General features: G+C 50.1%; 1 protein-coding gene across 1 annotated transcript in view; it reads left to right on the top strand.

The window, feature by feature from the left end:
- CYFIP1 (cytoplasmic FMR1 interacting protein 1) overlaps positions 1-22,041 on the top strand; it is a 61,892-nt gene that overhangs the window by 28,370 nt on the left and 11,481 nt on the right. Inside the window, 13 exon segments of the mRNA XM_033100119.1 lie at positions 210-335; positions 5,062-5,228; positions 6,379-6,526; positions 7,253-7,574; positions 7,577-7,807; positions 8,826-8,982; positions 10,065-10,161; positions 10,821-10,897; positions 11,002-11,110; positions 12,618-12,737; positions 15,464-15,663; positions 16,154-16,241; positions 21,555-21,698. Coding sequence (XP_032956010.1) covers positions 210-335; positions 5,062-5,228; positions 6,379-6,526; positions 7,253-7,574; positions 7,577-7,807; positions 8,826-8,982; positions 10,065-10,161; positions 10,821-10,897; positions 11,002-11,110; positions 12,618-12,737; positions 15,464-15,663; positions 16,154-16,241; positions 21,555-21,698 — 1,986 coding nt within the window.

Genomic DNA, 22,041 nt, shown 5'->3' with positions numbered 1-22,041 from the left:
CAGGCCACTTCACCTGAAGTCGCATGGATGGAACGTTGTGTGGTTTTATGGAGATGGATCTGGGTACGTGAGAGAGCGAGGGCGAGGAAGCCTTGCAGAGGCGCACGCAGTAGGGGCTGCCCTGGGTAGCTCGGTGAGGGACCTGCCGGTCGCCCAGCAGTTACACATGTGGCATTCATGTGGCTCCCCCTTCTCTCTGACCACACCAGTACTCGTGGAAACTTGTGCACCCGACGGACAAGTACTCCAACAAGGATTGCCCCGACAACGCCGAGGAGTATGAGCGCGCCACCCGCTACAACTACACCAGCGAGGAGAAGTTCGCCCTTGTGGAGGTGCGCTTGTCTGCTCTTTCCTCCTGCCTGGCTCTGGCCGCGCTCTTCCCTTCAAAAGCTGAGGCAGAAACATGAACAAACTGCACGTTTTATGTTGTTGCTTCTGTGTAGGGCACGCTTTGCGTCTGTCACCGTTGTCAAAACAGAAGATAAAATAGGTTGTGGGTTCCTGGTCTCTGCGTTGACTGGGGCCTGTGAACAGGGCACAGGTTCTTGGTGTGGGGACACAAGAGGGACGAGAAGCCACCCTGGCGTCTGAGAGTAAAGAGCCCCCCCCCCCCAATTTGGGGCTGTGGAGTGGCCAGCTCTGTGCTCACGTGCCTGGCACAGTGGCCTGAGGCTCCGCAATGTCCCAGGAATCTTTTGATGAATAGTTTCAGTGCCATCCAGTTTCTTTCCTTTTGTATTTGTACTTTTTCTTCCTTTTCTAAAAAAGCTTTGCACGCTCTAAGGTCCTGAAGATGTCCATGCCCTCTGGATGTGTCATTATCTGTTCTTCTGCCTTTGACATTGAAAGCTGAAATTCCCTTCCCCCTGCTGTTGTGAATGAAGTGACCACTCCTGGTGGCTGTTTCTGCTGACTTCTAATCCACTGGGCCTACCTGTCTCTCTTTGGCCTACCTAATACCCCTCTGTCTTAATTACTGGAGTTGATGTTGCATCTGGTAAAGAGTTCTTCAAGAGTTCTTTAGTTCTTCTGGTCCTTTGTATTTTCATATAAAGTTTAGAGTCATCTTTTATATCCCAGTGAAACCTGGTAGAATTTAATTTTTTTTTTAATAACGAATTTACCCTCTTAATTTTTTTTTTTTTTTTAAGATTTTATTGGGGAAGGGGAACAGGACTTTATTGGGGAACAGTGTGTACTCCCAGAACTTTTTTCCAAGTCAAGTTGTTGTCCTTTCAATCTTAGTTGTGGAGGGCGCAGCTCAGCTCCAGGTCCAGTTGCCGTTGCTAGTTGCAGGGGCTACAGCCCACCATCCGTCGCAGGAGTTGAACCGGCAACCTTGTGGTTGAGAGGATGCGCTCCAACCAACTGAGCCATCCGGGAGCTCAGCGGCAGCTCAGCTCAAGGTGCTGTGTTCAATCTTAGTTGCAGGGGGCGCTGCCCACCATCCCTTACGGGACTTGAGGAATTGAACTGCCATCCTTGTGGTTGAGAGACCACTGGCCCATGTGGGTATCGAACCAGCAGCCTTCGGAGTTAGGAGCATGGAGCTCTAACCGCCTGAGCCACCAGGCCCGCCCCCTGGTAGAATTTTTAATGAGGATACAAATAAACCTATAGATCATTTTAGGGAGAATCAACAAATTTAGAATATTAAGTCCTTTATAAATATGGTATATCCCTCCAGTTGTTTAGATTTTCTTTAATTTCTCTTTTATAACCTGCATAAAATTCCTGCACATTTTTTTTTAGCTTTATTTTTAGGTGTTTGATATTAGGTGGTACATTTTAAGATTTTTCTAAATATTTCTCACTGATATTTAAAATCTAAATTATGTTTTGCATTTTTCCTTATATCTACCAGCTTGTCTAAGCTCACTTACAATTGTAATAAATTATTCATAGATCCTTTTGGACATTCTATTTACATAATTGTATTATCTGGAAATGGCAGTTTTATTTCTCAAGTCGTTCTTTTTTTTTTTTTTAAATGCCCTGGGTAGGATCCCTACTCATTAAATCGGAGGAGGCACCCGCATCCTCGTCCCATTCCTCCTCTCAAAGGGGAGCTTTCGACATTCCGCCACATAAGACATTGGCCACAGGTTTCTTGTAGCCAGCCTTCATCAGATCAGGGAGGTTGCCTTCTATTCCTTGCTTGCTAAGAGATTTTATCACGAATGGATATTTATTAAACGCACTGCATCCATAGAGGTACTCCCATGGCTTTTTTATTTCGTTAAAGTGGTGAACTTACATTGATAGGATTGTTTTGATCAGGTTTGAAATTACGCAAGCCCTGAGGTCACCAGCATAAGCGCCACTTGATCATGTGTTACCTTCTGTGTATTGCTGGATAGAGTTTACTAATCTTTTTCTTAGATTTTTGCATCAAAGTTAATGAGTGTGAGTGGCTTTTAATACTACTTTTTTTTCGTATTTTATTTTAGAGCACTTAGATACATAGAAAATTGCAAAGATGGTATAGTGAATTCCCATGTACCTCACACCCATTTTCCTTTATTATTAATATATTAGTTTTGTCACATTTTTAATAGACCAACATTGATATTATTAGCTAGAGTCCAGGCTTTATTTAGACTTCCTTAGTTTTTCCGTAACGCCCTTCTGAGCCAGGATTCCATGTCACATTTAGCTGTCATGTGTCCTTGTGCTGCTCTGGGCTGTGACAGTTTCTTAGACTTCGCTTGTTTGTGATGGCCTTGAAGTTTTGAGGAGCACTGGTCAGGGATTTTGTAGAATGCTCCCCAGTGCGGATTTACCTGATGGTTTTTCATGATTAGACTGGGGTAATAGGTTTTGGGAAGGAGGACCGTGGAGCTGAAGTGCCGTTTTCATCAAGTCACATCAGAGGTACATGAGCATGGCTCATCCCTGTTGGAGTTCACTTTGATCATGTGGCTCACTATTGTGAAGTTACCTACACCTCCCACCACCCCTTTTCATAGTCGTGCTCAGCCCACACCTGCGGAGGGGGAGCATTGCTTCTTCATAACTTTCCACTCTAATTTTTTGGATGTTAGCTTCATCCGATGACTTGTGGCATGCTCCCTATTTTCTGTTGTCTGCAGTGGTTTGTGTGAGGTGTTATTTGTCCCTTATATGTTTGCTAGCATTTACTGGTGAAGCTTTCTCTTTATGGGATGGGTTTTGAAACCTTTAGTTTCTTTACTGTATATAGGAGTATTCAGATTTTATATTTCTTCTTGTATCAGTTTTGGTAAGTTGTATTTCCCAGGATTATCTAAGAATCTTTCTACATTTTCTTAATTTTTGGCATGCAGTTTTTGATAATAAATGCTTATCTTATTTTGGTAACAAGTTTTTTTCTTCTAGGTAGTATACAATTCACCCATTTAAAGTGTAAAATTCAGTGCTTTTTGGTACATTCATTGAGTTGGGAATCACAATCAAATTTGAAACATTTTGGTAAAACCCCATATCCATTAGTAATCACCCCCCATTCTGTCCTCTCTTCAGTGCTAGAGAACTGCCAGTCTCTCACTCTGACTCTTAGATTTGCCTATTCTGGACACTTCATAAAAATGAAATCATATAATATGTGGCTGTCATTGGCTTCTTTCACTTAATATAATGTTTTCAGGGTTCACACGTGTCAGTATTTCACTCTTTCCATTGTCAAATAATACTCCTTGCATGGATAACATCACATTTTATTTATCCATTTATTAATATTAGCTCATGGGCATTTGTGTTCTTCCCAGTTTTTCACTGTTATGAATTATGCTGCTGTGACCTTTTGTGAAAAAGGTTTTGTGTGGCCATGTTTGCATTCCTTTTGATGATACACCCAGGAGCGGATGTGCTGGGTTATATGGTAACGCTGTGTTTGACATTTTGAGACACTGGTTCTCCAAAGTGGCAGCACCATTTTACATTCTTGCTGGCGGCGGATGAGGGCCAACTTGCCCCCCCACTCCTGGCCAGCACTCGTTATTGTCTGTCTTTTTGATTCTTGCCATCCGACTAGGTATGAAGTGGCATCCCACTGTGGTTTTGATGTGCATTTTCTGGACAACCAACGATGTTGACCATATTTTCATGTGCTTATAGACAGTCTGTGTATCTCCTTTGGAGAAAGGCCTATTCAGATCCTTTATCAGTTTTTAATTGGCTTGTTTCACTTTTTATTATTGAGTTCTTTATACATTTTAGGTACCAGTTCTTATCAGGTTTGCAATATTTTCTCCTATTCTGTAGGTTGTCTTTTCCCTTTCTTGATGGGATCTTTTGAAGCGAAAAGTAGTTTAATTTTGATAAAGCAATTTTTTTTTAGTTTTTCCTTTTATTGCTTATGGCTTTGGTGTCATATCTTAAAAAACCATCACCTAACCCAAGTCACAAAGATTTACTCCTGTTTCCTCCTAAGAGTTTTATAGTTTTGCCTCTTCTATTTGAATGTGCAATCTGTTTTGAGTTAATTCTTTTATGGTGTGATATAGCGGTTGTGTCAGGGGTCCTCAAGACCACCCTCAGGCCAGATTTACCAGAAGGACTCAGAGCACTAAGTAGCTGTTCTATTCAAGGTTAGGATCCATTACAGCAAAAGGATACAGATTAAAATGAGTAAAGGGACAAAGCACATGGGTGATGTCCAGGAGAAATCAGGTGTAGGCTTGTAAGTGTCCCCTCTGGATTTGCATGGGATGAGCTTAATTCTCCCAGCAGTGATGGGTTACAGCAGTGCAAAGTGCTGGCAGCCAGGGGTGCTCCGCTGAGCCTCAGTGTCCAGGGCTTTTCTAGGGGTCGGTGATGCAGGCACATAACACGTGCGTGATTGACCTCAGCTCCTCAGACTCTGGATACCCAGAGTGTTCCAGGAGCTCAGAACTCAGCTTCTGCGAGTCAGCCAGGCCAGATGTGCAGGCAGGCCTTTCTTGGGCATGTGCAGGGCCTGGTTATCCCAGGCCTGCCCAGAGGCACTGGGCACGGGGGCGGCAGCCTTCTGGGCGTGCTCAGGCCGCCTGAGAAGGAGCCGTCTCCTGTAACCCGCCAGAAAGCCATGTTTCCTCACAGGTCATCGCCATGATCAAGGGCTTGCAGGTGTTGATGGGCAGGATGGAGAGCGTGTTCAACCATGCCATCCGGCACACGGTGTACGCCGCCCTGCAGGACTTCTCCCAGGTCACACTGCGGGAGCCGCTGAGACAGGCCATCAAGAAGAAGAAGAACGTCATTCAGAGGTCAGCCTCCCGCACTCAGCATCCAGTGCTGGAGTTTCAGTTTTGGTTTACACAACAGTTGAATTATCTTTTCATAATTATGCTCAGTGCATTTATCTTTAACCTCAGACAGCCTCTTGGTGAATTCCCTCTGAATGTAATGTGGTGGGTCCGATTATTAACCTGAACAGCTACAGTAAACCCACTGCAGTGTCCATGCAATCGGGAGACCAGGGCCAGTGGTGTGTTTATGTCGGGGCAGCGAGGCAGGTGACTCCGAACCCTCCGACAAACCTGACCCAGGCCTGCAGGGACACGCAGCATCCCATCTGCCATCTCAAAGGGTGTCGTCCTCAGTATTTTTGTTCCATTCCTTTTGGCTTCTCATGCAAACTGGTCAAAAGCTATGTGAATATTGCCAAGATCCTGTGGCAGTCTTGAGCTGGTTTTCTCTTCATGTTTAGCGTTTTAGATAACGTTGTCTTTCCCAGACATCTACGTGAAATGAAGCTTATAGGGGCTCGCAAGCATGTTGGTTTCATTTTGTTGCTTTATAGTTGTTGTGCTTGTCACCTGGCATAGTCTGACTTTTAGCATTAATTAATGCTCATGCTTGCCCTGTGAGAGGCTTTGCATGTGGGAGCATGCAGGTGGCCTGAGAGTGACCCAGGTGTTACGTAGAACTGTCCCCAGGAGGTGATGAGGATGGGTGTGGTCACGTCTGCTCCGAGTGTGCTGTCTGTGGGTGTCTGTGTGGCGGAGCCCTGTGGGATGGTGACACATCCCAAATGAATAGGAACGCGGGCCCAGTCCCCACGCTGTGTTGGTGACATCATGTTCCTGGTAGAAAGCGGGGCTGGCACAGAGAGGCTGAGTTTCCACTGTCTGAATGGATGCTTGTGGTCTGTCCTGCTGATCTTAGCAGGACTCTGTTCAGAAGATAAAACATCATTTCTGGGCGAATTGATGAAAATTGGAACTACATCAGAGCTTCTGGATCTAGTGATGTCCCCAAGAGAATAATCTCCTTTTAAAATTTCGTGTTGGCCTGGCCCATTACCTCGTTCGCCCCCCGCCCCCAGACCGGGGTGTTCTGAGAGCTGTGTGTGAGGCGAGCAGGTGCTGTGATTGGCAGAGCCTGATGGGTCAGCACTGCGTGCCTCCCGTTTAGTGTCCTGCAGGCCATCCGGAAGACGGTGTGTGACTGGGAGACAGGGCACGAGCCCTTCAACGACCCAGCCCTCCGCGGTGAGAAGGACCCCAAAAGTGGCTTCGACATTAAAGTGCCCCGCCGCGCCGTGGGACCCTCCAGCACACAGGTTCTTGTCCTCCGAGTGGGTCGCCCTCAGCTGGGGGGGTTGGTAAGCGAGGCTGGGGGTGAAGTGACGTCACCTGTGTGCCGGGCAAATCAAGCACTGCCTGTGTCTTCCTGCCCACATGGGTCTGGAGCCTTAGCCAGGACACCATGTGACTCTCGGATTTGGTCCTTTGCATGCAGAACTTTAAACTTACTGCATCAACTGCCATCCGCAAAATGTGGGTGAGAGTCTGTGTCCGTATTTATACTGTTTCTGGGTGGGTGTTTAAGTGCATGGTTATACTTTTTACCTTGGGCCTAAAAATATCGTTCTTAAAGATAAAACTTGTGGAAATTAAAAAATGTGGCTTTCGTGTGTCCCCAGTCTTCAGCCACCACCACTGTTCTCTGTCTGGCATGCTTGGGCCCCACTCCCCCAAGCAGCTTCCTTCTGACTCACACCTGATAATATGCCCTCTGCTTTCTCCTCCCGTTTTGGGACTTGGTGCTCCTTACTGACCACGTCTCCGTCGGGGGCTTTTGTCACCTCTTCTGCCAGTCTTTCAGAGAATTTCCAGCAAAGCACGCTGCTGGCTGTGTATGGAACCGTTCAATGTCTGGGAGGAAGGCCCTGGCCGCCCCCGAGCACCCTGTCCCTGGCCTGTCGACGGGCATGTGCCCTCCCCGCCCTCTGCCCCGTATGCGTGCTGTGTGACTAACGGCTCTCTCCCCGTCTGTCCGTGTCTAGCTGTACCTGGTGCGCACCATGGCGGAGTCCTTGAACTCCGCCGGGCTGCTGAGGCAGCTCAAGTCTTTGGGCATGGAAAGGCTCTTGCATGTGGTTAACGCGTTTCTGAGGCAGTCCTACACCTATCCGCCCCTTTTAACCTTTGGTGGTAAGACATTGTTTGTTTATCTCGTTGACATTCGTGGCACGGAGGCGAATTGCTCCGCTGCAAGTTCTTCCTCCCGGCGGCAGCAGCTGGCCACGAGCCGGGCACCCTGGAGCCGGCGCGCGGCAACTGCTGCTCCAACCGGCTCTGGTTGGGGCGTGGCGGAGCAGTCCTGCCCTGTGGCCGATCAGAGTTTGGCGTAACTAATGTACCCTGTGTATTTTCTCCCCCGCAATTGCTTCCATGGCTAATGCAGCTTTACATGGTGAGAACCATGCTAGAGTCCCTCATTGCAGACAAAAGTGGTTCCAAGAAAACCTTGAGAAGTAGCCTTGAGGGGCCCACCATATTGGACATAGAAAAGTTTCATCGAGAGTCATTCTTCTACACTCACTTGATAAATTTCAGTGGTAAGAGAGACTGCTGACCAGCGTCCAGCCCAGCATGTTCTAACACCGCTAACACCATCCAGAATGCTTCCGCCTGCCTGACACCCCCTGCTGTGGTACCCTCACAGGCCCAGGCGTTTACCTGTGTCGTAACCTTCGTGGCATTCCCTCACTTGTGGCTTGAAATGCATGACTGGCCGGGGGCTCCCTCCATGTGGCATGGCCCTAAGGATGGTAAGGGTTGGGGGGCCGTAGCTGGCCCTTCGACCTGAACACACAGTCTTTATAACCACACAGGGCCCAGAAAACAGGCGAATGTAATCTGTCACCTGGCTCGAACCAAGACAGTGATAAATACCAGAAACAGACCCTTTGAGCAGTGACCTGACAGGCAGCCTGTCCTGGGGTGATGCTGGTCACCTGACTGGGGCGCCAGGTGGACGCCCTTTGTCATTGTGCAGCCGCCCATGTTTAACTGTGTAGCAGCTGCTTGCTCAGCGGGGGGCCCCTGCCGTGGCTGGCGTGCTACAGGTTTTTGTTTTTCACTCCATCACAGGACAGAAACTTTAAAAGAAAAATCTCTTTCTCTTTTGCATTAGATAAATTTGCACTGAGTGTGTGTGTAATGCTGTGTCTCTATCCTAAGTAAAATAAAGTAATCCTGCTTTTATTTCTCCTTTTCAAAAGGACATTTTTTTCTCCTGCCCCCCGCCCATCCCCCGCCAGGGGCACACAGGGATAACAGGGTCCATTAGGGGGCAGTGGTGTTCGTTCCATGCCCACGGGGTCGGATGCTGACTCTGCTCATTTCGTGAGTGAGAACGCGCACGGTCCAGGATGGCTTTGCCCGCAGCCACGCTGAGGCTGTCCCTTCCTTAGTGTTAGGTGCCATGTGTCCCCTACCGCTCACAGCCACTCCCGCATGGCTCCGGGCTAAGAGCGCAGGAGCTGCGCCCGGCACGGGCCTCCTCCTGTCTGTGTCTTGTCTGCTGGGTCCTCTGCTTGCAGAAGCAAACATGGGATCATTTGGATCTTACAGAAACGCTACAGCAGTGCTGTGACCTCTCACAGCTGTGGTTCCGAGAGTTCTTCCTGGAGCTGACGATGGGCCGGAGGATCCAGTTCCCCATTGAGATGTCCATGCCCTGGATCCTGACGGACCACATCCTGGAGACCAAGGAGGCGTCCATGATGGAGTGAGCGTCCCGTGGGCCCGTCTTGCCTCTTTGTTCATGCTGACGGGGGTCCTCGGGGGCATGTGGGAGCCGGAAGGTGGAGGAGGGGGCTGGACTGTTCTCAGCACTTCAGAGATTAACACGAGTAGCAGGGTTCTTGGCTTCGTTTCTGGAGCCAGATGCTCAGGCAGTAGCACTGATTAAGTCCCTGTGTGTCCAGGCAGTGACGAGGCCCTGGGCACTCAGCCGGGGTCACCAAGAGGAAATGTGGCCCGGCCTCTCGCATGGCACAGCCTCCAACCCAGACAGATTTGGGAGAGGAAGTGTTGGTTGAACAGCTTGGTTTTGAGGTCAGGGCTCAGGGCTGGGGCCGGGGGTCAGAGACTCCCAAAAAATGAAATCCATGAAACTAGGAGGAAAAGGGTGTCTTTTAGTGAACAGGTCGGGGACGGACCTCCGTTTGCGGGGCATGTGGGTGGCTCCTCTCTGCCCGTGTGTCAGCCATCGTGTGGCGGGCAGCGTGGCGGGAAGCTGCTGCCAGGGTGGAGGCAGTGTGGAACGTGGAGACCTGCTTGGGGCCTTGAGCGCCGCGTGCTTCTGTCGCGCTCCTGGGGCTGGGCTTGGCCCCACTGCTCACATGGCCTTGCTCCCTCAGGGGGACCTTACTTCTGGGGACTGCTGGCTACCGGCTGTTGTCCATGGGGCACGAGGAGCAGGGCTTTCAGCCACGCTGGACATGCGTGTGGTCACCTGTAGGACCCCAGACCTTCATGTGTTTTTATTTTTAAGTCAGGCAGTTCATTCTTAAAAATAAGAAAATACCTCATTTTTGTGCTTATAAAAATACCACATACTTGTAGTGAGAAACTCTGCAACACAACGGTTAAGAAGACGCAATTGTTCGGGTACCTCGGCCGCTGGGTCTCCTGGGCCTGGCCTGAGGACTGGGTCCGGCCTGGGGGGTTGGCTGGCTCGGGGGGGTGCAGCGGGGGCCCCGGGGCACGGGCCGGGTGTGGCCTTTGAGCCCTGTCGTGCGTGTAGGGCGGTGTGGGGTGCGAGGGCCCGAAGCTCCGGGGCACCACGCTGACCGTTCGCCCCTGCAGGTACGTGCTCTACTCCCTGGACCTGTACAACGACAGCGCTCACTATGCCCTCACCAGGTTCAACAAGCAGTTTCTGTACGACGAGATTGAGGCGGAGGTGAGAGCCCGGCACCTCAATGGACGTCTTACTTTACCTGTCTCTGAGCGTTAGAGGAAGCAGATGTTCTTTACAGCGCCACGTTTACATGGTGGAGGGGCTTTGGAAATGAAGCTTTTGGGCTGAACCCTTCTGTCTGCAGTGTTCTCTGTGCATCTGCGTGTGACAGCTGCAGTCGTAGAACATAAGCTGCTGGGTGACAGGCGTGTCCACTTGGCAACATGTCAGAAGCACGGTGGTGTCCTCACCAGTCTCTGCCCTGCACAGTCTAAAGCAGGTGCATTGTTCTCAGTGGATATGCTGAGCCAGCCCCTGTTCTATTTCTGGTTCTTTCGTTTTAGCTTTTGATATTTGCTTATTATAGTCTTGCGCACATAACGACATTTCTGTCAATGAGGGACTGAATGTACAAAGGTGGTCCCATAAGATTGTAATGGAGCTGAAAATTCCTGTTTTACGGCTGAGTATATGTACCACCGGTGTATGGACCACTTCTATCTCTATCCATCCATGGATGGGTACTTGCGTTGTTTCCATGTCTTGGCTACTGTGAGCAATTCTGCAGTGAACCTGGGCGTGCAGGTACCTTTTCATGTGAGTGTTTTCATTTCTTTTAGATAAATACCCAGAAATGTAATGTATGTTTTATTTTTCTTCAGGTGAATCTGTGCTTTGACCAATTTGTTTACAAATTGGCAGACCAGATATTTGCATATTATAAGGTTATGGCAGGAAGGTGAGTATGTGGTTTGTGATTTGGGTACGAAATCTTGGGTAACTTGATCTGACATTTCCATTAAAATTCAGAGTGAGAAACGCCCTGTCTTCCTTCTATTCTAGTTTGCTTCTTGATAAACGGTTACGATCCGAGTGCAAGAATCAGGGGGCAACAATCCATCTCCCGCCGTCTAACCGCTACGAGACGCTGCTCAAGCAGCGGCACGTGCAGGTGAGCGGGGCGTTTTCCAGGGGTGGTGATGTGTGGAGCTGGTGTGAATAGTGGGCTTTCCTTAGACTTCACAAGAGTTTAATATGTCATGTGACTGGGAACATCCTTATAAAGGGGTACAATTTAAAGATAATTTCTACTGAATAAGCTGAAACACAAGGGAGTACTTGTAACGACCACTCTGCACCCTACTTAGGCCCCGGGGGCCTCGGCTCCTCCCTTGGAGCCCAAACGCTTGAGCATAAAAGGAAGCTCTGAGAAGAGACGCTTGTCAGCTCAGAGGTATCGGAAACAAGCTTTCACTTGGCGAGCACAAAGAATGAAGATACAGTGCTTGTTTGTTTCTTTAAAAACAGTATGAACACATCACAAAAAATTAGGAAAATACAGAAAACTAATGAAAATTCCACATCATTTTGTTATCTACCTACAGGTGACCACCATTCACATTTTGGGGCGTTTTCACAGGGTTTTGTTTATATTTTTATGTTATTGAAATGGCAGGTACACATACGTTACCGGGCCTCTGAAATAGAGTGGGGTAATTTCTCTTGTCCTGTAACCATGTGGGGGTTCGGCAAGCTCGGGCCACGCTGAAAGGTGCTATGCTGGCAGACCCCGATTCTCCAGGGTCTCTGTGAAGCTTGGGGTCTCTGCCTGTGAAGCAAGTATGAATTCAGTGCCAAGAACGCTATGAAAATCCTTTATGGGTCTGACTTGCAGAATTTCAGCTCCAGGAAAGCAGAGTATTTGGTCACGACACCTGTGTATATAACTTAATCTAAAATGTTTTAATTTCGTACATTGTTTGTGTTATCATTATCGTTTGGAATCGACTTTTAGGGGTCGAGTGTGTGTGTGGGTGTGTGTGCGCGCGTGCATGTGCATGAGGTGTGATCAAAACATACAGTGGATGCTGCTGCCGAGGGCCATCCAGTGGAAAGGCAGGGTCTTCAATACGGGAAGCGGTGCATTGAACCTTAGTAACAGTGTGTGACAAGTTTCAACTTGTTCGGTGCAGTCAGTTGGGTGTGAGCTACAGTTGAGAGAAGGTGTGTTTTAAAGTGTGCCGTAAATCATGGATCATGAACAATGCATGACATTTTGTTTCAAGCTACATAAAAGAGCTAAAGAAACACACGAAATATTAAAATTAGTTTATGGTGATGCTGCAATGACGATGATCTGGCCCCGTGTGACTTCCGGCTCCTCCCCAAAGTCAAAGTGATTCAGGGCGTCGAGGCTGCTCCGACAGCGCGACTAGAGCTGCTCACGAGAGAGGACTCCAGAGCCGCTTCAGGAAGTGGCAGGAGCGATGGGATGAGTGTGTTCAAAGCGAGGGGGAGTGTTTTGAGGGGGGTTAATGGCAGCGTGTCTTTTACTGTCATAAATTTTTTTTATTTAAACACTCACCGTATGTTGTGATCACACCGCGTATATTCTTTTTAGGAGATACACATGATTCTTGTTTCATTGTTTTAGTTTACTCCTTCCTGTCCTTCCCCAGCTCCTGGGCAGGTCCATAGACCTCAATCGTCTGATTACCCAGCGTGTCTCAGTGGCCATGTCTAAGTCTCTGGAACTGGCTATTGGACGATTTGAAAGTGAAGACCTGACATCAATAGTTGTAAGTGCTCTTTCCTTTGTCGGGCTCAGCAGATTTGTGGGAGACTGGTTTTAAGGATTATAGCTAATTTTATTTTGGTCCTTATTGATAAATTGAACCAATGGTATGTTCAGTTTTTCCTAGAAATCAAGTGTTATGCACTAATTGAGCTTGGCCTATTCTGTGTCAGGATAGTATTCACAATTCTAAGTTGACATCAAAGAACAAATAATCCCAATCTTGAATAAATTACACCTAATTATGGTAAAAGAATGAAAGGAGGAAAGTTAACAAAAATCAAGCAGAAATGAAGACAAAGGAAAAGGATTTGAGAGAAAATCATATAGTAGATAGATAGTGAAGTTCCAACGTGCATAAGGGAGTCCCTGAAGAAGAAAACCAAAGCAATAGGATGGAACAAACATTAAAAATTGTGTTTGGGAGAGAGTCATCAGCATCATGGAGCGAAACGACAGATTCCTTTGTATCTCGCCTTGGATTTCAGCACATCAGACATTGATAAGCCAGCATTGGTTCCTCTGCTCAACACAAACACCTGAGAGATCCACGTTTCAGTGCATCTGGGCGGGAGCACTGGGACACAGTGCAGGACAGGGCCAGTGGCCGCAGGTGGACCCCGGAGGCCACAGCTAACACAGTAGTGCAGGGGTCGTGGTGGCCTGCACACTGTGCCTGGCGGGGAGGGGCAGAGGTAGCGTCGGTGCCTGGGAACCTGGGCCCGTCCTCCATTGCAGCAGAACTTGGTGGCAGCAGCGGAAATACATCTACAGCCCCCTGGCTACGGCACAGTAATGCCAGGCACCATAAGGAGCCAAGGAGCAGCACTGAGGGTTCATGACGCCAGCTCCCCACCAACCACCTGCCACATCCCCCCACCCCTGCCACAATGGTGGTGCCCCGAGACAGCAGGGACACCCACCACCCCAGTCATCTGGGCGTCCATTTCTACACCCACGGCGATGCCCACCACGAACCCTGAGGCACAAGAAGCACAGGTGAGAGAGAACAAAAGTGTGCCCAGATCGCCATCTACTGGGGAACAGAAAGACCTAAACTTTCTAAACCTCAGATGCGCAAGTGGAGAGAGGGACAATCTATCAAGTGCCACCAACAGCCAAGGCTGCAAGGTAACAGCGTAGATGGACCTTGAGAGTATCGTGCTGGGTGAAATGTCGTGCAGATAGAAAAGGACAAAAGACATGATTTCACTCATGTGGAATATAAAACAAGTAACAAACGAACTAACAAAGCAAATAGAGACACAGCAGGATGGTGGTGCCCAGAGGGGAGGGGTACAAGGAGGGCAAAGTGGGTAAAGGGGTTACATATATGGTGACGGAAGGAGACGAGACTTCGGGTGGTGAACGAGAAGTGGAGTACACAGATGTCCAATTATAATGTTTTACACCTGAAACATGTTATTAAGTAACGTTATCTAAAAAAATTTAAAAAATTGATCCATAAAAATATTTCATCACCAATAAAGACTTGTTTGTCCACCCCCAAAAACTTACATTTTAATGAAACACTGATAAATTGAAAAACACTCTATAAATATGTATTAAAAGCATACATCATGTGCCTGGTAAAATTGACCCAAAGTGGTCAACTCCAAAGAAATACTGCAGTAAAAGTATTAGATTTAAAAGATAGGCTTCAGCGTGATCAAAGAAGAGAAATCGATCGTCCTCAGGTCATCACCAGCAGCTCTTCATGCCAGAGCCAAGGAAAGGAAGTTCGAGTTAGGAATTTTGTGTAAAGCCAAATCCATCTTCGAAGAACAAAGGCCTCAGACGAGGTCATGGCCATGCAAGAGCTCAAGGGCGCGTGTTCACTGCTGGGGGAGCAGCCCTGGGAGGCAGGACGGGTGGTGTCTCCTGGGCCCTCAGCTTCTTCCTCAGAGTCTGACAGCTGTCTTGGGACTCAGACCCACAGCAGCCCGCGATACAAGTACAGTTTGTGTCACAGTGATGGCCTTTTAATTGTCACTGACTATTTATGATTTGGATTAGTCATTGCTCAAAGCTTTGACTTAGACCCGTGCTGTCCAACAGAAATATAATGCAAGCCTCATAGGTAACTGTAAATTTACTTGTAGTCACATTAGGAAAGGAAAAAGAAATAGAGGAAATTAATTACTTGTTTAACCCAGTAGATCTAAAAATTAACAACTGAACATGTGAGCATTATAAAAGTGCTGTGGACATGGCTGGCTGACGTTGTTTGTCTCATGCTCGGGTTTTGAGATCTGGTGTGTATGTCATACAGCGCACTCCCTTTCGGGCTAGCCACGTTCTCGTCATCACGTGTGCCCAGTGGGTAGTGCAGATCTGGGCTGGCTTTACAGGCAATGTGACAGCTCGGATGGCCACTTGTGGGCTCTGCTGCACAGCCATGCCTTTGGGAACACAGGCTGGTCCCCCCTCGGGGGGGACGCACGCAGTGCGCCAGCCAGGTAGGGGTGACACGTCCACATGGTCTCTGCCCTGTGGGGCGACCATGTAGAGGAGGGGCATTTCACAGGCAGTGGAAAGGACGTGGTGAGTTGTGTGAGAAGCCAGCCCGCTGCCTACCAGACCCGTGTCACGTGCCTTCTGGCCTTGGTCATTGGTCTCACGTGGTGTGTCCCCTCCTGCTGTGCCCCCTGCCCCATGGGAGCACCTGTGGGAAATGGAGGCCGTGGCCGACCCAGTTCTGTGTCACACTCCTGTGCTTGTGATCCCTAGGAGCTGGACGGCCTCTTGGAAATCAACCGCATGACACACAGGCTGCTGAGCCGTTACCTAACGCTGGACAGCTTCGATGCCATGTTCCGGGAGGCCAACCACAATGTGTCGGCGCCCTACGGGAGAATCACGCTGCATGTCTTCTGGGAGCTCAACTATGACTTCCTCCCCAACTACTGCTACAACGGCTCCACCAACCGGTGCGTGTGGCTCTCCCGGCGCCAGGCCTATCTCAGTGGCACAGCCTCAGGGCCTCCACTCGCCAACCGCTTGTGGTCTCCTGGTGAAATGTGTGCGGTTCCAGCTCACAGTCCCCTAGCTCGTACCTGATGACCTGAGGAGCGCCTGCCTTAGAGCCCCGGTCCCCGCCATCACTGCCGTGTCCAGCCGCCCAGCAAGGCCCAAGTGCTGGGTCGTGACCACTGGTCAGAGGACTGGATTAGGCATGAAATGGTTCTGGTCCCAATGGGACAGCTCTCTCCCTGGGTGTGGAGACTGTTCTCAGTCCATTCATGACCAAGGATACGTTTTTCATACTTCACAGTGTTTATACCCTGCCCTACTCTGGTCTTTGATTTCCTTGAGTTTTCCTGTGAATTGATTACTTCATTCCCCTTGGAGGTAGACTTATTGATGGGAAAATTCTGAATTTTAAAGACCTACTATTAAATTTGTTTTAATCTTATTTAGGTTTGTTCGGACGGTGTTACCATTTTCTCAAGAATTTCAAAGAGATAAACAGCCTAATGCACAGCCCCAGTATTTGCATGGATCAAAGGTAGGCTATTAAGCGTAAGTTTAATTGGAATCAGTTTAGTGGCAATGATATAAACGTGTCATGCCATGTATAAAATGTTACTGTTTCTTGAAAAGTAACGTAGGATTGGGACAGTCCTCTGGCCAAGGGTTGTGTTTGGCTGAGCCCGGCCTCACTCCTGGCACTAAAATGGGTGAGATTGGTGGCAGATTTAAAGGTTGAAAAACACCATGCCAAGAAAGTGTGAGGGAGACCAGGGAGGCCTGTCCCTGTGTGACCGCAGAGGTGGGAGGAGCACGAGAGAAGCTGGAAACACCCCCACCACGGTGAGGTAGGAGAACACGGTACCGGCGGAGAGTGGCTGGATTTGCAGCAAGTGCGAGTGTTATTAAGGGTCAGTGTTGTTATGTTTAAAGCACTCTTATAATTTAATAATTTTATAAAAGACAAACGTTCTGTGGTAAAAAGGAGACATGCGATGAACAGACATTTCCCAGAAATGTAAAAAAATAAAAATAGACGTCCAGCCTCACCAGTGACTGAAGAGAAATGACTGACAGCAAGAATTATTTTGCTCATCAGTTCGGAAAAGTTTCTGTGGAGCGAAACCATGTTAAGTCCGGCTGTAGGTGTGCACGTGGGGCTGTGTCACTCTGGGGCATCTGCCAGTGTTTGGTAGGAACTGATGAAGTAGTCAGACGAGTACAGAGTGAGCTCAGTGCAGCGAAGTGTAGTGGTTACAAACCACTGCACAGATCCACTGACAGGCTTCGGCCTGCATCGTGGAAGGTCAGGCTCCAGCGACCCTAATTACAAAATAACGTATGTAGAGAAACAGCACTTTGGATGCTAGACAGTGGCCGGCTCTGGGAGGACCACGTCTGACAGAGGTTTTCCTTTTTTGAGTTCTGTTTGTGATGCGTCTGCATTGCTCACGCTGTTTTCCTGCTGTTCCCTCGACATGGGTGTGGCTTGGCCCACCAGAGGGTGGCCTTGCCCCTGAGGGCCACAGTTTGTGCAGGACGTTCTTGTCACAAATGCAGAAATGAGCCTGTTGACATAACATGAAAGCGCCCCTGTTTGGGCCCCCAGCTGTGACTCTCAGGCCCCTTTCTGACTAGTCTGTGAGGGACGTGTCCTTAGCGCACCCTGCCCGGCCCAGCCTCTGCAGGCTCGGGGTGTTGTCACTGTGCGTCTTGCACACGGGCCCTTCAGCCACCCACTTCTGTCTGTCTACAGCGTCACAACACTTTATAAGCTAATGTGGCTGTTTAAGGTTTTCAGCCTGTTGACCGAGAAAGAACCGACAGCTGTATTGCTGGGACAAGCCAGGGAGCCGCGTGGAGGAAGTATTTGGGAGGGACGGGAAACCAGCCTGGGTAGATATGGATGCGGCTGTGTCTGTGCGGTTCTGTGGAATTTCGGGCTGAAAGGGATCTTGTTTCTATTTGCTGCTCCTGGGAGGTGTGGGTACTGTGTGTGGCGTGTGGGTCTGCGTCCCTGTGAGAAGCGGTGCTCCTAGGAATGCTGTGAAAGGGACCAGGTGACAGAGCCTCGGGTGGCTTTTGCGGTGGCCTCACTCTGGCAAGACCTGCAGAGGGGCCTGAAGGCCAAAGCTGTGGGGTGGCAGGCGGCTTGTGAGCAGGACCCGGCGGTCTGAGGGGCTCAGGGAGCGGGCAGAGGATGGCGTCCCCTTGTGCAGCCGGGAGGCTGACTTGGGCCAAGAGCCACTGACAGAGATGGAGAGAAGTAGGTGGATTTAGGGAGTTTTGGAGGTGACTTGACAGGACGTGCTGGTGACCTGGACGTGGAGAGTGAGGGAAAGGGAAGACCCAGCGATACTTTTTAGGTTTCTGGCAAATGGAGGTGCCACGTTTCAAAGTAAGAGAGGGTAGAAATGGGGAAGGTAAAGGGACGAGGCTGCCCAGTCTGCGTGTCACAGCCATCGCCTGGGGACAGAGGAGGCTGCTGCCCCCGGCACTAAGGGTCGGGATGGGTGGCTGTTTAAGCCTAGTGATGGCCAGGAGTGAAGAAGGCGGCATTGTCCTGTCTGCCCTTTCTGAGCCTGGGTGGCACTGTTCAGTGTGAAGTGATTGACGTGTCTTGTTCTGATGCCAGGGCTCAGTCAGTCTCGGGGCTCACTGCCTGGCCTCTGCCGGGAACTAGGGTTCTCAACCCAGCAGAAGGCGGGTGCGGGCTTCTGCCTTCCTCCCGCTTGGCTGACAATTGCTCACCTGTCTCTGAAGAGGGAGGTGGGAGGTGACGGCGCCTGCCTCGGTGCTGCAGCTGGAAGGCCCCTCTGATCACTCAGGTGACGCTTGCTTGCAGTGGGACACGAGGCCCAGGCAGTTAGAAGACACCACCTCTTCCCCACACCGGGTGACACCCACACTCTGGACCTCCAGACATGCCTGTTCTCGTGCTGTGAGCTGCTGGTCGGGTGACGTAGAAACCAGCCTGGCTGCCTGTCCCATGCGAGCGGCGAGGCCCCCAGCAGAAGGCCTGCTCCGGGGCCTGTCCTAAGGTTCCAGCTGTATCTGAGAACTTGAGAGGACGTCTCTCACCTTATGCTGCTCAACCCTCCGTTCCTTAGAGCGGGAACCTCTTGTGTCTCCTCTTGGTGCCGACCTGCCTCTTGCCACAGACGGCAGCTTGAACTTGGCCGTGCCAGGAGTGTTTGCACCGTGGAGATGGACACACAGTCCAGTCCAGGCCGCTTTACGTGAACCCCACCTCTGCTCCTGGAAGGGCGTCAGGGGGATAATTTTTAAAAGGATTAGAATAAGTGCTCTGATGCTTCCTTTCTGAAATTAAAATGTAGTGTTTGACCCTTTGGAACTAAAGAGGTTTTATGTAATTTTAGGAGGTAGGACTAGACACTTTCTTGGGTCTTTTGTTAACTAAAATAGAAATTTTAAGTAAGATAGAAATTTCTTGGGTCTTTTGTTAACTAAAAGATTGTGAACTTGGCTTCTGTCGTGTGGGAGACCCTGCTTGCTGCACCATTTGTCACGCAGGGCGGCCTTTGGGGCCTGTGCTCCCGCTCCCCACACAAGAACGCAGGATGTGGTGAGGCCAAAAAGGAACACCCACGGAGCCCTAGGTAGGGGAGTCACACCACTGTAGTCTCACTGGAGGCTGGAGCCACAGGACCTGCAACCTGCCGTCCGCTTCTCTGCCGCCAACCGGCCGACTGACTCGACTGTCCACTCGACTCCCTCACCAACCAGCGCAGCCGCGGCAGTTGTATCTCGGGCTGATTGGCTCACTGGTTACAGCTGACGGCCATCTGCTACCCCAGCCAGCACCTTTCCAAGTGAGGCCGAGAGCGTGGAAACTGCTCTCGGGGACTCTGTCCCCACAACTTGGTTCTGAAATTTTTCATCCCTCTCTTAGGCATAACCGCAAAATAAGTTTTTATTACAGCATGACAGAGAGAGGAGTCGTGGGAAGGGGGAACCGAGAGGCAGGGTGATTCTTCTGTCCCCACCCCACTTCCTCCTGCCCCTGTGTATCAGAGAGTGGCGAGGGGTGAGAAGTTTGGTCCTTGAGGGCAGCGGATGCTGGTGATTTGCCCCAGGTCTTCACAGCCTCTGGCCGTGGGGTTCTCAGGTTGGCCCGAGGTCCTTGGAGAGATGGATTCCTGGTCCCCCCAGCACTACTGTGTCCATCCTGTGGCCCAGATGTGTCCATGTGTCCATCAAGCTATTAAAGGCTCAGGAGACTCATTTTTATTCTGCAGGACTTTCCTCCAGGAACGCAGGCAGGCAGCAGGGCTTCTGCTTCCCATATGACAAAGCTGTGAGCCCACAGTCCTGGGGAGCCTGGGGGTTGCGTTCATACCTTGTGTCTCCACGGGGCACAGGCACGGACACTCGGGCATGTGCCCGTTTGGGACAAACAAAGATTAGATGAATTGGAGTCAGTTGTTCTTTTTAAAGTGACACACAGCTGGGGACCAGGTGTTACTGAGCCTCAGGAGTGATGGAACCCAGGGTGGCTTTGGGGTGGATGTTCTCTCCTGTAACACGAGGCCTTTAGATTTCACTAACGATTTTCATGGTTTTCTTTTCAAGCTTTAGAAGTTTTTGTCAAGCACAAACCTCACCCAGATTCCCAGCATTTAAAGCGCTTTAAGGATGGGATGGGAGGAGGAGGGCGTGTCTGAGCTGCTGATGGAAATACGGTCATTTTGAATCTGATGGGGGTCACGGTGGGCGCGGGCAGGCACCTGGCAGGGCTTCCAACTTGGTCAACATATTTGGTGATTGGTTTAGACTCAGACTTTGTGTTTTGGGGGTCCTAAGACCACCCACACATTTGGTAATTCTCCAGAGGACTCATAGGTTCAGTTAGTTAGTCATGGATGCACTTTTTTATATTATAGCCAAAGAATACTAACCAGGCTCATAAAGGAAAAGACACAGGACGTGTTGCTGGAACCAGGCGCAGGCTACCAAAGTTGTCCCTTCAAAGTGGGGCTTACAGGACGTGTCGGGAGCCCCTGCGTACGCCAGGTCCAAGGCTTTCACGGGGGCTAGGCATATGGGCTCACGCCCCCGTGTGACCTGCTGCAGTTACCGACCCCCAGATTCCCCAGAGGGAAGGAGGGGCTCGCCGTAAACCACTGTACAAACAGCCTAGACCAGCTTGTGCAGTGTGGTTAAGTGTGCCTGTCAGTCAGTGACATAGGCCCCATCCCAGGAGCTGAGTTCCCAGGAGCTGCAGGAGGGCCTCCTGGAAGCGCTGCTGAGTCCTTGCTGTCCTGTGTTCTCGGCGCATGCAGAGGAAATCTCTATGACAGTTATAGGGAGGGACGGGGAGGATACAGGGACCTACATGGAGGGGATGCGGTAAAGGGTGATAAGTCCTGTCACGTACCGTGTAAGACCTAGAGCCGCCACCAAGGATCTGACTGTCTTCTCACCCGCCCACCTGTGGGGCTGCTGAGCCCAGCTCTCCCCACCCCATTGCTGTCCATCTGCAGGTGTCCCCCTAGGACACTGGGGCACTCCGTGGTAGCAGTGAGGTGCTGAGACATACTCATTTCTCACTCCAGGACCTCCAAATGGCATCTGTGGAACAGGCAGTTTCATAAATGTTGAAAAAACACAATTTTTTTTTTTTTTGCTTTTTGTTCTAGCAAGCTTGCTTCTTATGTCTTCTCATTGAAGACAGAAATACCAGTAAGAGCGGTCTGACAAGCCTGTGGACCCCCGCAACCCCCCAAGGGCTGTGTGTGGAGTGTGTCAGTGCAGTGACTCCGTCTGTGTGCGCAGGGCCCGCGTCCAGAACTCGGCAGGCCTCATGGCGCACTGTGTCCTCTCTCCCCAGGCCTTGAACCTGGCCTACTCCAGCGTTTACGGCAGCTTCCGGAACTTCGTGGGGCCTCCGCACTTCCAGGTCATTTGCCGGCTGCTCGGCTACCAGGGCATCGCAGTGGTCATGGAGGAGCTGCTCAAGGTCGTCAAGAGCCTGGTGGGTCCCCTGGCACGTGCTTCCTTCACGCCGTGAATATTCTGCGCCCACTCGCGATGTAGGGGGATCCCACTCCTCCAAGCAGTTCTCGGACACCAGCTGGGTGTTCAAAACTCACTTCTGACGCTGCCCACACAGCCTCACGTCTCACAGGTCACGGGCTCAGTCCCACAAGACTGCCCTCCCCACCCCTCCGCTAGGGCCCCAGACTCCAGGTGCAAGTCCACTTGTCTGTTACCTGTGCCCTTGACTCACTGGCTGTAAATCAGAGGCTCCTACAACCCCCTTGAAACTTGACGAAACCTACAACCATATAGGTCAGGATCAAAAATCAATTCTCATA

The sequence above is a fragment of the Rhinolophus ferrumequinum genome, chromosome 28 (assembly GCF_004115265.2).
Source record: "Rhinolophus ferrumequinum isolate MPI-CBG mRhiFer1 chromosome 28, mRhiFer1_v1.p, whole genome shotgun sequence".
In the NCBI taxonomy this organism is placed as follows: Eukaryota; Metazoa; Chordata; class Mammalia; order Chiroptera; family Rhinolophidae; genus Rhinolophus; species Rhinolophus ferrumequinum.
Note: the sequence above shows the minus strand (reverse complement) of the source record. Positions and strands in the feature narration are given on the sequence as shown.